This window comes from Lampris incognitus, chromosome 3, assembly GCF_029633865.1.
Source record: "Lampris incognitus isolate fLamInc1 chromosome 3, fLamInc1.hap2, whole genome shotgun sequence".
Lineage (NCBI taxonomy): Eukaryota > Metazoa > Chordata > Actinopteri > Lampriformes > Lampridae > Lampris > Lampris incognitus.
In genome coordinates this window covers 2,620,907-2,636,720 of record NC_079213.1, presented here as the reverse complement: position 1 = coordinate 2,636,720, position 15,814 = coordinate 2,620,907, and the positions used below count along the sequence as shown (strand labels likewise).

General features: G+C 44.6%; 1 protein-coding gene across 1 annotated transcript; it reads right to left on the bottom strand.

The window, feature by feature from the left end:
- Positions 1 to 2,126: 2,126 nt before the first annotated feature.
- LOC130109209 (CCR4-NOT transcription complex subunit 2-like) lies at positions 2,127 to 15,440 on the bottom strand. Its single transcript, XM_056275992.1, has 16 exons — positions 15,424 to 15,440; positions 13,956 to 14,087; positions 13,753 to 13,825; positions 13,389 to 13,524; positions 12,667 to 12,888; positions 12,432 to 12,511; positions 12,145 to 12,270; positions 11,723 to 11,850; positions 11,488 to 11,611; positions 10,986 to 11,142; positions 9,492 to 9,553; positions 9,266 to 9,315; positions 8,258 to 8,358; positions 7,594 to 7,738; positions 3,511 to 4,657; positions 2,127 to 2,545 (listed from the first exon to the last, which is right to left on the bottom strand). Exons 2-15 carry the CDS (start codon positions 14,073 to 14,075, stop codon positions 4,571 to 4,573), a joined length of 1,611 nt encoding a protein of 536 aa, XP_056131967.1. The 5' UTR covers positions 14,076 to 14,087; positions 15,424 to 15,440; the 3' UTR covers positions 2,127 to 2,545; positions 3,511 to 4,570.
- Between the last annotated feature and the right edge of the window lie 374 nt (positions 15,441 to 15,814).

Here is a 15,814-nt window from a genome sequence, read left to right as displayed (position 1 = left end):
TAATAATAGTAGTAATAATAATAATAATAGTAGTAGTGGTAATAATAATAATAATAGTAGTAATAGTAGTAATAATGATAATAATAATAATAGTAGTAATAATGATAATAATAATAGTAGTAGTAGTTGTAATAATAGTAGTAGTAGTAATAATAGTAGTAGTAATAATGATAATAATAGTAGTAGTAATAAGGATAATAGTAGTAATAATAATAATGATAGTAACAATGATAATAGTAGTAGTAGCAATAATAGTAGTAGTAATAATGATAATAATAGTAGTAATAATAATAATAGTAGTAGTAGTAATAATGATAATAATAGTAGTAGTAATAAGGATAATAGTAGTAGTAGCAATAGTAGTAGTAGTAATAATGATAATAATAGTAGTAATAATAATAATAGTAGTAGTAATAATGATAATAATAATACTAATAGTAGTAATAAGGATAATAGTAGTAATAATAATAATAGTAGTAACAATGATAATAGTAGTAGTAGCAATAATAGTAGTAGTAATAATAATAGTAGTAGTAATAATAATAATAGTAGTAATAATGATAATAGTAGTAGCAATAGTAGTAGTAGTAATAATGATAATAATAGTAGTAATAGTAATAGTAGTAGTAGTAATAATGATAATAGTAGTAATAATAATAATAGTAGTAGTAGTAATAATGATAATAATAATAGTAGTAGTAATAAGGATAATAGTAGTAATAATGATAATAGTAGTAGTAGCAATAGTAGTAATAATGATAATAATAATGGTAATAATAATAATAGTAGTAATAATGATAATAATAGTAGTAGTAATAATAATAATAGTAGTAATAATGATAATAATAACTATGTGTGTGTTGTCAAGCTGCCAAGCAGACAAATGATGACAGACAGGCAGATTACAGACTTGCGGCTGGAAGCATCTTGCCTTTCTTGTCTAGTCAGCGCCACATCTCTCCCTCCCTCTCCCCCTCTCTCTCTCCCTCTCCTCACCCCTGTTCTCTATCCATCTCATCTCTCCCTCTCTCCTTCTCTCTCTCCTCACCCCTGTTCTCTATCCATCTCATCTCTCTCTCTCCCTCTCTCTTTCCTCACCCCTGTTCTCTATCCATCTCATCTTTCCCTCTCTCTCTCCCCACCCCTGTTCTCTATCCATCTCATCTCTCCCTCTCTCTCTCTCTCCCTCTCTCTCTCCCCACCCCTGTTCTCTATCCATCTCATCTCTCCCTCCCTCTCTCTCTCCCTCTCTCTCTCCCCACCCCTGTTCTCTATCCATCTCATCTCTCCCTGCTCCCTCTCTACTCTCCTCCTGCACGCGCACGCGCACGCACGTTGAGACTCGTTACGTCAGTCCTACCACCAAGTTTGAACATCAAGCAAATAGTGCACGTTACGACGTACAATTGCCTGCTACAGCGCCGCCTACTGGACACGTCTCAGCCAAGGCGTGAAGTCGCGGCTGTCCCGTGGTGCCCGGAGGCCCGAGTATCATGATAACCAGACGATGTAGCTCAGCATTAAGGTGGAGCTGTGATGACGACACAGTAATGAATCACCTCAACATGTGCCCGTCTTTACTTCCGGTGTCACAGAGAGCAGATTGCACAATGGACGTAGTTCATCTTCACTCCCCTAAAGAAAAGGAAAAAGGAAAGAAAAGGAAAAAGACACGCGTCTGTGTAAGGACTCGATAATACACGGCCGCCCTCCAGAGGCCAAACATGAGAATTACAGCTTGTTTTACTGACCTCCGTCAAACCAGGATCCACCCTGTCTCCCCAACCCCCCCCCCCCACACACACACACACAACGACGACCACCCTGAGCAAGTCAAGACGCAACACACACGTCAGCAGACTGAGGTGGACTGAACTCTGACCTTCAGCGCTGCACTGTTGACTGTAAATAAAGGGGATCTCTCACAAACCCCTTCATCCCGGATTTGAAGTCAATTAAACTGAGGCAAGAGCAATGAGTTTGATTAACTCTTGGACAGTAAAACATGTCTCGGTCTAGAAACTCTTAAGAAAAAAAAAATCCAAAACACGTCTATCTTATTTAAGCAGACACATACTACTATACTATTGCAACGAGAAAAAAAGACATTAAATTTTCATTATCAGAATACATATTTTTTTATTCTTTTTCATTTCCTATTAAAACACTAGCTGCCGTAATCAATAAAACAGCCAATGGCGAAGTGCCTCAGTCCTGATCCTCCAATCGTTCCCCTCCAAAGCAGGTCACGTGGGTCTGTGGGTGTGTCCTTGGCATTACGTTGGATGAGCCACTGTAGCCACGGCAACCATTGCCACTGTCATCAAGGTGGTTGTTTCCAAGTTGAAAGGGTGGATTGTGTCACACGTGGTCCCTGCTGAAAGACCCCCGGGGGTGCTCTCACCGTTCCGCATCATTTCTGCAGGAACACAGTCCGGTATTGTGAACAGAGTCCAAGTCTCCTTCTGGTTTGTTTGTTTTTTCCACTGTTTGTCAAAATAGATGTTCTGTGTGTAGAAATACATAACTTGAGAACTGGCTTGTCCTGTAGAGAGTTTAAAATGAATAAAAAGGACATAAAATGTCTTTACAAAAGTGTGCCGTAGAAGAGACTTTTTTGTTGATCTGTGGTGACAACAGTTCTCATGACCTGATGAGGGGTCACAGAAACTGCTGGGGGTTGATTGGCCGTTGAGGTTTGGATCCGGGGTCACAGAGATAGAGATCTTTACAGATCTATTGGAATAGGAGAGAAACAACACAGCAGCTGACACTAAAATGAACGAGACCTGTGATGCTGTGAAGGAAAAGGGGCGAGCAGATGAAGAGGTGTGAGGACAACTGAAAAGGGCTGCTGGTGTTGACTGGACTCTGAGACACTGTGGGTTTTAGTCTGTCTTCAGCAGGCACTGGTCTCTGTTAGAAAACGTTGATCCTCCACGACCCAAGGCTGCAGTTTCTCATGGACGGGAAGAGGCTGCTAACTTGGTTTGTGGGAAGGATCAGTCAATGTCAAGCTGCTTCAAGTCACATTTCACTTGACAACCAAAAGTCTTCACTGCAAACCAGTGTTTCATCGCTTCCATTCGGATGTCTTTCGAAGTTAATTGGCTTGTTTTGTTTAAGACTTTGTCTTCTGCTTTACATTTATCAGGGTTTATCAGGACTCATCACCGAGTTTCTAAGAGAGACAAGTGCCTGGTGAGGATCAAACAACCCTGAACTGCATTCAGAGAGATGAGAGATGTTCCCGAGAAGCAGAGCTGTCCATCTAAACTGGCTCTCATTCGAAGTGACGGACATTTATGCTGCTTAATGCTCAGCTGGCAACAAAGCCTTAAACAAAGTGGAACTGAGGATCTGAATAAAAGTGCCACGGACTCGAGCATGAGAGCCGGTTTAGCGAAGGCTCTGCCGTGAGTGGACGCTTCAGCACAATGGGATCAAACCAAGTGCATCTTCTCATCTTTTATTACAAAATAATGCTGCAGTGTGAATGGTGTCCTCTACCTGGAGCTGCTCCTCAGTGTTGCCACTGGGGGTACGCATCTGTGCTTCTGACGTTTTGTGAGTCTCTGAAAACACTGGAAACCTTCTAAGGTCCTGCTGGAGACCATGGGTAGTGTGACTGTCTGTGAGTGCACGCGTCCATCCTGACAGATGATCAGATCTTGTGTGTTACGTTAAACTGTACTGTGAAAAATATCAGATGAAAATAAGATTTTTTTTTAAGACTGGTTGGAAATTTGAATCATGTGTTAAGACGGACATTGTGCTGAGTGCCCAGTTACTGTGTGTGTGTGTGTGTGTGTCTGTACACTGTAAAAATGATAAACTGAGAACTCCAGTTGAAAGGCTGAGCAACCAAACCAAACATGGAAGGGGTGAAAAGGAAAATAAAATGAAAATAAAATAATAATCATTAAAAAGAGAGAAGTTAAAATGAAAAAAATTTAAAATGAGGCGGCACGGCAGCGCAGTGGTTAGCGTGGTCGCTTCACAGCAAGAAGGTTCTGGGTTCGAGCCCCGGGGTAATCCAACCTTGGGGGTTGTCCCGGGTCGTCCTCTGTGTGGAGTTTGCATGTTCTCCCCGTGTCTGTGTGGGTTTCCTCCGGGGGCTCCGGTTTCCTCCCACAGTCCAAAGACATGGAGGTCAGGTGAATCGGCCGTAATAAATTGTCCCTAGGTGTCAATGTGTGTGTGTGTGTGGGCCCTGTGATGGCCTGGTGGCCTGTCCAGGGTGTCTCCCTGCTTGCTGCCCAATGACTGCTGGGATAGGCTCCAGCATCCCTGCGACCCTGAGAGCAGGATAAGCGGTTTGGATGATGGAAAAAAAAAATTTAAAATGATGCAGCGTCTTTCTGGGACAGTGGAGGCAAAGTTCACCTCCCATCCAGAGTCCTCATTGGTCAGATTCAATTTTAGTGGGAGGAGATTGAAGAAAATGGAAGGATGCTCTGCTGACCAAATGCTTGGCTTCTATGGGCAAGGGGTGGGTGTCTTGGAAGAAAACTGCTGATTGATGGGCGAGGAGAGCCAATGATGTGCAGGCAGTATATAGCTGATCCAATCAGAATGCCTGCTGGGCGGGATTGTAGTTGAAAGTGGAAGGTACATGAGGTCGCTCTTCTAACTTGTCATACTCCAAATGGAACTCCTGAAGGTGGGGGGGGAGAGAGAGAGAGACAGAGAGAGAGAGAGACAGACAGAACGAGAGAGAGAGAGAGAAAGAGAGCGAGAGTCAAGTCAAGTCAATTTAACTTGTATAGCCCAATATCACAAATTACAAATTTGCCTCAGGGGGCTTTACAGCAACACAACATCCTGTCATTAGACTCTTGCATCGGATAAACAATAAACTCTCAGGAATTATTACACTGGCTACATCAAATTATTTACACCAAAAAAATGTCCCGTCACCTACAGTCCCACAGCCACACATGACCATAATCTACTACTATTACTATTACTACTACTACTACTTTCAGACTGTTCCCGTTAGGGGGCACCACAGCGGATCATCCGTTTCCATCTCTTCCTGTCCTCTGCATCTTCCTCTGTCACACCAGCCACCTGCATGTCCTCCCTCACCACATCCATAAACCTCCTCTTTGGCCTTCCTCTTCTCCTCTTCCCTGGCAGCTCCATATTCAGCATCCTTCTCCCAGTATACCCAGCATCTCTCCTCCACACATGTCCACACCATCTCAATCTTGTCTCTCTTGCTTTGTTTCCAAACCGTCCAATCTGAGCTGTCCCTCTAATATACTGGTTCCTAATCCTGTCCTTCTTCATCACTCCCAATGGAAATCTTATCATCTTCACCTTCACCTCTTATCATCTTCACCTCTTATCAGCTCCACCTCCTGTCTTTTCATCAGTGCCACTGTCTCCAGACCATACAACATAGCTGGTCTCACAAGCATCTTGTAAAACTTCCCTTTAACTCTTGCTGGTACCCTTCTGTCACAAATCACTCCTGACACTCTTCTCCACCCACTCCACCCTGCCTGCACTCTCTTCTTCACTTCTCCTCCGCACTTCCTGTTACTTTAAGTATTTAACCCAGCCACTGAGGTTGCACAAGCCAGTGCATTCTTAGTGCCGGTCCCAAGCCCAGATAAATGGGGAAGGTTGCACCAGGAAGGGTATCGGGTGTAAAATCTTTGCCAAATCCAATATGCGTATCATAAATCAGATTTCCACACATGACCATAATAAATAAAAAATTAAGAACAAGTAACCCATCTTCCCTAAGTGAACATAAAACCTGTCTTAACCCCCACAGAGTCCTGAAAGAGTCTAGAATACTGGTCAAGGTGTAGAAGCGTGCTCTACCTCAGACAAGCCGCCACCAAACCCTTCAGCCTCTGCACCACATCAGTCCAGCCCTGATTTAGCATCCGATTCTTCCTGGTCTTCCAGATCGCTAGCTTAGCAGTTCCAAACAAAAAGTTGACGAGGACCAGAAGCAGCCTTTTTCTTACTGCGTATTTAGGCCCAAAAACATACAAGGGGACAGAGAAATCCTCTCCCAAAGCTTCCACCCATTCCTGCAGTAAGCCCACTAATCGAGGACAAGAGACCACTAAATGCTCTAACGTTTCCCTTGTTGCACAGAAAGGACAATCCTCCCCAGTGCTTGGATCCAGGTGAGCTCTGTGTCTGTTCGTAGCTATTGCTCCATGTATGATCCTCCACTTGAGGTCAGCCATCCATTTCTCAACAGGAGGCTTACCCAGGACCTTCCACCTGCCTTTAGGGGTACAGTTTGAAGCAAAAACCTCAGTCCGCCTCGACTCTCTGACTTCAGCCAGAGAGCGAAGGTTGAGTACCTTCACACAGCTGTGATAAAACTGCTTCTTCCCACAAGAGCTGAAACTACCCAGCACCAGTGTATTCAGGGAAAGAAGCAGCCCACTCCCCCCTCACCATGCCTCCGCTGCAGGACTGACGATCAGGGACAGAAAAACACACTCATTGTCATCATCCCATTGGTCAGCTAGAGCACGATTTTCAGCAAACACTCAGTGGCCCAGACAGGGACTGCCAGACTTCCTCCACAACCCTCTTCAGCACTCTGGAGGACCTGATGTTAATGATGCCACTAAGTGTTTCCATGGATGTTTTTGTAAGATGGCCCAATTTAGTAATGCCAGCCTCAACAAACTTAGTCTTTACTGTAGCAGAGGAAAAGGTGGTATTTGCAAGGACGTCATTATAAAACAGTGGCTCCTTAAAAAAAGCCACATTCCTGGTCTAGGCTCAGGAGTTAATGTGACCTTCAGCATCTGCCAGGCTTCAACCACCAAGTTGTAAAAAGGTGCGAGTCCAGTCAGGTCAGCTTCAGATGACGGCAATCAGAGCTCTTCCTCTGTAGGACAGCTGGGGTAGCAACCATTTCCATTTAGACAACTTGGCGTCCACATCCTCCAGAACTCCCTCCCAGTTCTGCCTCTGAAAGTCCTCACATCCTAAATATACTCCTAGGACTTTAATACCTCTTTCTCCCCACTTAAGGTTCCCAGGAAGACCAGGAGTTCTCCCCAAGCCCCACTAACCCACCAAACAAGCTTCACTATTTCCCCAGTTAACCTTGGCTGAAGAAGTCTTTTCATATAAGACCAGGCTTTCTTTTAATTCCCAGACATCTCCCTCTCCCTGGACAAACACATTAACATCATCAGCGTATGCTGATACAACAACAGAAGGGTGTTGAGCTAGCTCTGGCAGAGAGAGAGACCCCTCAGCCTGCTCCTCAACCTACACAGGAGAGGCTCAATGGCAGTGCTGTAAAGCTGGCCTGAGATGGGGCAGCCCTGCCTGATCTCTCTCCTAACTGGCACAGGACAGCTTAACCCTCCTCCCACCTTCACAATACAACAAGTGCCACTATACAACAGCTTTATCCAGGACAGGAAGCCCTCCCCAACACCAAAGGCCAAAAAAAAAAAGAGAGAGAGAGAGAGAGAAAAAAAAGGCATGCTGAGGTTCTTTCTTTACACATTTTTATTATCTAAGGATGCAATGGAAATGTCAGGTGTGTGTACGAATGTGTGTGTGTGTGTGAGAGAGAGAGAGCGTGTTGCCTACCTTGGCCACTTTCCTCCAGTTGAGGCAATCAAAGAAGTAGTAGGTCCCTCTCTCGTAGGCATTTGTTTTCAGTGTGGGCTCCATTCCAGGAGCTCGCGTGATCCACACCCGCTCCTCTTTATGGTACCGCCAGTCCCTATTGAACCTGCACATGCACACACACAAACACATTTCATTTCATTTACCTTTATTTACCCAGGTTAGTCCCGTTGAGATTAAAATCTCTTTTACAAGAGAGACCTGGCCAAGAATGGCAGCAGTACATCAGTTTCAGCATACACTCACATGAAGACAACAGAATAGCTCAAAGTGCAAAATAGCATAAAAATGAAGGGAAAAGATACAAACCTGTTAACAACTGAAACATTTACAATTTCCAACAGACTCAGATTCCATAGATTTAACCATACCTTTAAATTCTGACAGAGCAACCAAGTGCTGGAGTTTAAGTCTATTCTACAGGCTATTCCAGGCAAAACATAAAGGCCTTCTTGCCCAGCTCAGTCCGAACTGAGCTGCGCAAACACATCACGTCAGAGGTAAACGGCAACCTTCATAAAGAGCCACTATATGGTTAACTGCTGACAGTAGAGACCTTGTTTCTCTGTGGGCAATAGTGATGTCAGTGCACTGTATAACACATGAGTGTGCGAATGATGCTTACAGTTCTACAGCAGCCAGTAGTTGTAACAGGTCTCCTCCATTCATGTAGTAGAGATAGAAGAGAAGATCTTCACCATACCGAGACAACTTGATAGCTGCTAACTAGAGAGAATGGCAGACAGGGAAGAGTTTAGTGTGTAATATAGTATAAAGTGTGTTGTTATGTGTATTGTAATGTGTAGTGTAGTGGGTGGTTCAGTATAGGGCGATCACGAGTAATCAACTAACTTGGTAAATGTGATTACAAAAAAATCCTCTATTACAATTTACTGAAATTTGAGAAAACCTAGAATGAACAAAAAGGAGAGGTAGGATTAAAAAAAACAAAACAGACAATGTCCAAATTTTGGGACTATTTTCAATGAAAACTTCAATGAAAAATGTAGTGGTCCCTAAGCACCTAAAAGCTGAAATTGCTTATAACAAAAAAGCCTCCATGTTGCAGAATCTCAACTGAAAGCACCCTGTCTACGAGCGATTTTTATTTGACTGATGCCTTTCTGCACACTCAAGGTCACCTTACATACATGTAACGGAGAAAACATGAGAACATGGACCAGAAATAAAAAAGCATATCACAAAGAATGAGATATGGCATTACAATGGACACAAGGGGAGAACCAGAGTGTAAATTGTAGGCCAGAGTGAAACGTACATAATATTGTCGCACTTAAATAAAACACTTAAAATTATTTTTTCATTAACTGATTAACTCAATAACTCAGTTAAACATCATATTATTCAATAGATTGATTACCAAGATAGTCATTAGTGACAGCCCCAGTGTAGTGTGCAGTATAGTTTAGTGTAATGTGTAGTATAGTGTAGTGTACTCTGTAGTGCGATGTGAAATATGGAGTATATTATAATGTAGTGTGTAGCATACTGTTGTGTACTGTGTAGTGCAGTGTGTAAAAATAGTGTTGTGTAGTATAGTGTGTAATGTGTAGTGCACTGTACAGTGCAGTATAGAGCCTGTAGTGCAGACAACAGTGTGTATTCTGCCTACCTTGTCTCTTATGTGGATATTGGTCAGATATTCAGAGGGAACATGGAAATCTGCAGAAGAGAGAGAGTCTCATCATGTCATCTGATAATGATCCTGTGAAGTGAACAGATGATCCACAAACCTCCTAACCAACCTAACAAATCCCCCGCCTCGTTATGCAGAACAACGATTATTCACTCGAGCCAAAATCGAAATCAGTGAGATGTAGCCAAGTAGTTGCTTTTACCTATGTCCTGTGGCCGACATGGAGCTGAGGCCCAGGGAGACGCAAACTTAGGGTAGAGATTCCTGGAAAGAAAGAAAAAAAAAGAGAGAGGGAGAGCCAGATAGAGAAAGAAACAGAGAGAGACAGATATTGGTCACTTCATAGTTTAAAGTAGCTGTGGTTGGTTCATCTTTTGCTACTTTGTTTCAAATTGCTTCGAATGACTGATTTCTACACGGACTATGTCCACTATCATTACTGTGGTCTTATTCAGATAAATATGTACAGCCTGGTTTATCATACAAAGTGAGTTGACTCTGTTTCAGTAGAAGTTTGGTAGGTGAGAGATTTTGGCTCATAGTTCCAGATTTGGGTATAGCTGATGAACGCAATGCAGAATAACAAAAACAGAATATTTCAAAACCTTCCCTTTGCATTATCTAACCCTAAGCTTTATGTTCTTACCCCCGCCAGGCAGTAGCCTGAAGGAGCTTATGCATTTGGTTGCATGCACGTGTGTGTGCTGTGTGTGTGTGCGCGCTGGGTGTCTATCCGCGGCTTGTCTTGCAAACTACTGGACCTATCAGCCTAAAATTTTTGTGCAGTTATGACTGTATGATGAGGAACCTCTTGAAAACCTTTGAAAAAAATTTGTTCTCGCTATCGCTGCTCCCTCTCCTCATTCACTCTCTAGCTCGCTCGACCAACCCTGCTTTCTTTCGCTGCCTGCTCTGAGTCAACCATGCGCGACTCCCATCTACGGTCGCGTCAGATCTGGCAGCGACAGCGTCAAAACATTATATATTCGGGTATGAGTCTTGAAAGTAAACGAGAAGTCGATTGTATTTCGCAAGCCTGCCAATCATTCACTGCTGGTATCGGCACTGAAGAACTTGATGAACCGAAAATAACTCGCCTTATTCACCTCGCCACCACACGGAAGTGACAGTCTTCAATGTTAACAGTCTGCTATAAAAATACAAATTCAAGAGTAGGATTAATCAGTCAGAGCCGGAAACCATCTCAGTAGCTATAATAAAACATTTGCCATGGCTGAGCTATGTTTTCTTACCGTTGCTTTAGAATGAATGAAAGTCAATCAGCAGAGCAGCCATTCACCTTCACTCACTTTATATCATGAAAACCGCGACAGTTAAACACATTTGACGTCTTTTAATAAGGGCTTTGAAATGATGACAGCCTGATCTCTGTCATTTCATATTAGACTTGGTCGTTTGTGTTCAAGGGTCCGCCTAGGAGGATGCACATCCACAGACTGACAGGCAAAACGTTTTTATTCAGTATATTTTTTAGCTTTTGCCAAGTCCGCACATCGAAAAAGGGGAGATACAAAAGCTTGGCGGAGAGCTGCACTCCTCTAGTCTTGTGTTTGTGTCTGTATTTTGTGCATGTTTCTTGCATGTGAACATGTGCATGCATGCACGCATATGTATGATTATCTTTCGCTTTGAGTGTGTGTGTGTGTGTGTGTGTGTGTGTGTGTGTGTGTCATACTCTGGTGAGTTTAAGTTGAGACCCAGGGTTGTGAGGTCAGAGCCCAGAGCCAGGTGGACCATGCCAGGGTCCGTCTCCGCTGCTCGTATGAATGTCAATAAACCAATCATCCCAAACTGGTCTGTTACCATACCGACAGGGATGTTGGTCACACGCCCTGGTACATAAACACACACATGCACACACAGATATCACACAAACTATTTTGTACAGTTAGGATGCTGTCAAATCTGTTTTATTTCACATATATAAATGTTTTAAAAGCCTGTAGGTCTATGTTTTTGGTGTCATATCTGTGTTTTTCACAGGCCGTGAACAATTTTGACAAACCTCAGCCTATTAAGTCTATTTCTCTCCCACACACAAAGCAGGCACAACTTGCAAAATAATGGTGTTCAGGTGTGCCAGGTTAACTACATGCCTGTATCAGGCAAGCAAAGATCAGCCAATAACAACCTAGACAATGAGTGTGGATCTGGATCTGTGTGCGTCTCTCTCTCACCATCAGGCAGCACCTGGATTCCTTTTTTCTGCTGGTTGTTGTTGCTGGCCACTACAGAGCTTTTGTCGCCAGGGAACTTTGGACCGTCTGTGTTAGAGGTGGGCTTCCCCGATGAGTTGAGATTCTGATTGGATGAAATAGGAAAAATGACTGAAAAATGTGTTTGAGCTGTTTTCCCTTGTAAAAAAGGAATAAAGAGCTGCCTTTTCTTGTTTAGGAGGAATGTGGTCCTGACCGGTTTGTCCTCACTGGTACTGCTGGGTTCTTTAGTTTGGTAGTTTGGCCCAGGGAGAGCTGGGAAATCCTCATTATGGATGGAGAAGTCCTGCGACTGTTCATTGGAGGGTTTGGTTACCATGCCAACTGGAAAGGATGAGGGAGGAACAGTAACTGACCGAGTTAAAATACAGTAAACAGCAGACCAGAAAGTCTTGCCAGGTTTTAAATAAACAAACTAGAAACCATGAACTGGATATTATGAATTAACTACTGTACTTACACCAGACGGAAAGAACCAGAGAGAACATTTGTTTGTGAATAAATCTTCAGAGTTGGTGCTTTAAATGTAATTTTTAACTACGAACAGATTGAAATTTAAATGTTGAGTTAAACGTAACACATCTTGAATTTTATGTGCTGGCAGACACACTCTCTTACCGTATGGAGCCCGACCGGCCAGGGGGTTGAGCAGTGGGGTGGGATTCGAACCTCCATCCCTCCGGCTCCGGTCTGCTAAAGCCGGGAAGTCTGACAGGTCCAATCCTGTCACATTCTCACTGCCATCTGTAACACACACACACACACACACACACACACACACACATTTATACCAAGAAAAATACGCAAAAATATATTGTTTGTGCACTTACATACGTGTGTTTTTGTTTGAACATATGCACGTGTGTGTGTGTGTGTGTGTGTGTGTGTGTATGCGTTTTAAACACCTGTGCCATTGAAGATGTTACTGGATATGGAGTTGTTCATGTTGAACGCTTGATTTCTGTTCATCCCAAACCCTGACATACTGACATACACACGCAGGCACACACACACACACACACACACACACACACGAATAAAGAAGTCCATGTAAATTAACCAGAAGGTGAGCAAAGGAACTTTTGTGTGTTGTGTGTATGTTTTGTGTTTGTGTGTGTTCTGTGCTTGCACACAGTTTACCTGTTGATAGTGAATGGCTGTCTTGCTTGCTGTTGTTTGGGCATACAGATGATGCTCGGTGATGATCGGCTTGGACTCCCCATGCTGACACTCCTCCCCCCTCCTCCCCGCTCCCCCCCTCCACCACCTCCTCCCCCCATCCCCCCGCCCTGCTGACCCCCCGCACCCCCCACCTGCTGACTGTGTCCCAGCATACTCCTACTGCTCATAGGAAGAATACCCCTAGAGAGAGCGAGAGAGAGAGAGAGGAATACAGATAGGAGTGTGATATTTGACGAATCATTGAGGCAACGTGCTGCTTTATCATGCAAATTTTCCACAGTGATTTCCATTAAATATTGCAAGGTCGAGGAGGCACACAATAACAAGAGTTTAATGCAAAAATGGTAATTTTTTTTGTCTACCACCACGTATTAATCTATTCAAAACTACTAAAAATGCAGAATTAGCTATACCCTTGCTTGCAAGAGCCCTCTTTGTTCGTTATTGACATGTGAGAAGGCCTGTTGCACCGGACCACTTGAAGCTCTAGTAGCCAAAATAATTGGTGTATTGAATTGCCAGTGAGTGCAATTTACACAGCAGTAGAAAAAAATAAGACATTTCACTGTTATGCCTTCATTACTGCCTGCCTCTGCAGATACCGCTCACAGTCAACAAATGCTGTGACTGCCAAACTTGATTGTTGTAACTTTATGTTCACTTTCTTTGTGTATGTGTACCTGCTCGGGGAGGGAGGTGTGTGTATGGTTCCAGTGTTGGGTGTGTTTACATGGCTGACGGGTTGATTCAGCCCAGACCTGCTTAACTGAGGAGCAGCACTGCTATTTATTCCACGCATAGGAAACCCTAGGGCACCTAGAGTGAAAGAGAGAAAGAGATAGACACTAATGGGGAATTCACATTATCATGGAAAAATAAAAGGGTCTTTGTGCTATGTGCACTGCTAAATGGAAATACTGAAAAACAAGGGAAGGGAACATCAGTAATAACATCTAACATTAAGGATAAGGGAGAGCTGAAAATGTGTTGAGATTGACAAATATCAGCCATGGTTCATAGTGTGTGTGTGTGTGTTAACCTTACTCTGAGGGCCATATAAACTGGCTCCGAGCTGTGACAGTTGACTAGTTGAAGAAGAGGAGGAAGAGGCCAGCATCTAGAATACAGAAACACATCAGAGCTTTAAATATGTTTAAGAGAGAGACACAGACAGAGAGAAAGAGAGGGAGTGTAATACAGAGAGAGAGAGATGATCAGCTGGACTGACAGCCTCTCAGAAGACTTACATCTTTGTCCGCCCGGTGTGGAGGGAACATTGACTGCTGGCTATAGTAAAGGGCGGAGTCATCAGCATAGTCACTCTCCAACCCTCCCTCCACAAACTTCTTCCTGTTAGCACCAAACATTCCGCGTGTCACCTGGATTCACAACATGAACAAAAAATTAAATAGTGGCTGTTGTCATTACCTACATCACTAGCAAGTGAGTTTAAAGACATGTCCATCGGTGGCCAAGAGTTTGTGATGCCGAGATGGAGAATAAGCAGAGCTTCATCCTAACCAAACACCACACAGCGGACTACGGCGCCTAGTTCCTCACTCTGCGGTTATTAGTGTGTCATTCTCCTCTAGTCTGCTGTTGCAGTAACCGTCCGAAGTGTGGTAATCTACATCATTTTAGCCCTGTGTTACACCAGATGACCCACTACATACACATACAAACCTTTGTTGGGGCAAATGTCAGGATTATGGCCAATGAAGCGCACTGAAAGCGCAGCATGGTCCACCAGTAAGGACGGTGCAGCAATAGTGCAACCAGGGGAGCATCGCTGCCAGGACTAAGCCTGCACCTCCCTCCCACGGGGTCCGCGGACGTGACAGCATCGTGCGGAGAGCAGCCTCGAGTAAAGACAGCCAACAAGCTGGAGGTCCTCTGTCCCCCCTGTTGTGTCTCAAATGACGCGTGGGGCACTGCGCAGTGTCCCGCTCAAACAACCAGCAAGCCTGTTGTGTGTGGCTCCCATACAGGCGTGCTGCTGCGGACTGGGGCAGTCACCCAGCACGCCATCAGACGGCCGGCAGGCTGTAAACAAACGGTGCGGAGCTGGGCTGCAGACAGTCCTGTCAATACGAGCGGTCGCGTCGAGGAACTCCTACCGTTAGACGGACAGACAGACAGACGGGCTTTAGCACCGTGGGAGGAAAGCCACCTGGCCCGTTTCTAAAACTCGGTGTTTATTTCAGACATTAGCTGGATAGCTAGCTAGCTAGCCGGCTAGCTGTTAGCGGCTTAGTCGCTACGGCGGCTAATACTAGCTCGCGCGCACCGTTGAGCCGTACGGGAGGCGTTAGCACAGCGGCTAACGACCACTAGCTAACTAACGGCGCCCAGCGCGGTTTAACAAGCGGACAATACGCGCCTGCCGCCAGCCAGGATAACGACGAAGGCCGGCGAGCCCAGCGACGGCGACGCCCGCCATTTAGCCGCTCCAGCGCGGCAGCAAATACGGTGAAAGAGGACGTGTTTAAGCACGGCGGGGAGGAGGGGTCGCTGGGTCCGCTCGGCTTCGGGCCTCCGTGGTTTGTTGTTCACCGGAGCGCAGAAAACCCGAACAGCCACCCGGAGCTCCGCGTACGGACTCCGTTGATTGGCAGCCGGGCGACCAAACGCTTCGCATATCCCGAGTGGGGCTTGTTTGACGGGGATTGTACCATGAAACATGAAAGGAGGAAGAAATAATAAACAGCAGCTCACCGCATCAATCTATTTTGTCCGATACGATCCAAGATGGCAGACCTGTTCGTATCGCCGCGGAGCATGCTGGGACACCTGTCCTCCGCCTCGGTTACTCCGTTCCCTTTCCTCGTAGAGTTCTGATGGTTCGCCAAAAGCCGTCGCCCTCGGGACTTGCTGCGGCGGTGGTCTCCTGCGGTCTTTCACAGGTGTCATTATTGCTCCCAGCTCCCCACATTCATCAGCAGTCACAAAAGGTCAAAGGTCAGCTTCCATAAGGTATCCTGTGCCAGGAGTTCACTTTTTGAGAAAATAATGCCCGCTTTTCCTAGTACGCTGGTTGCAGCCCAATCAATAAATAAATCAATCAATCAATCAATCAATCAATCAATCAATCAATCAATCAATCAAT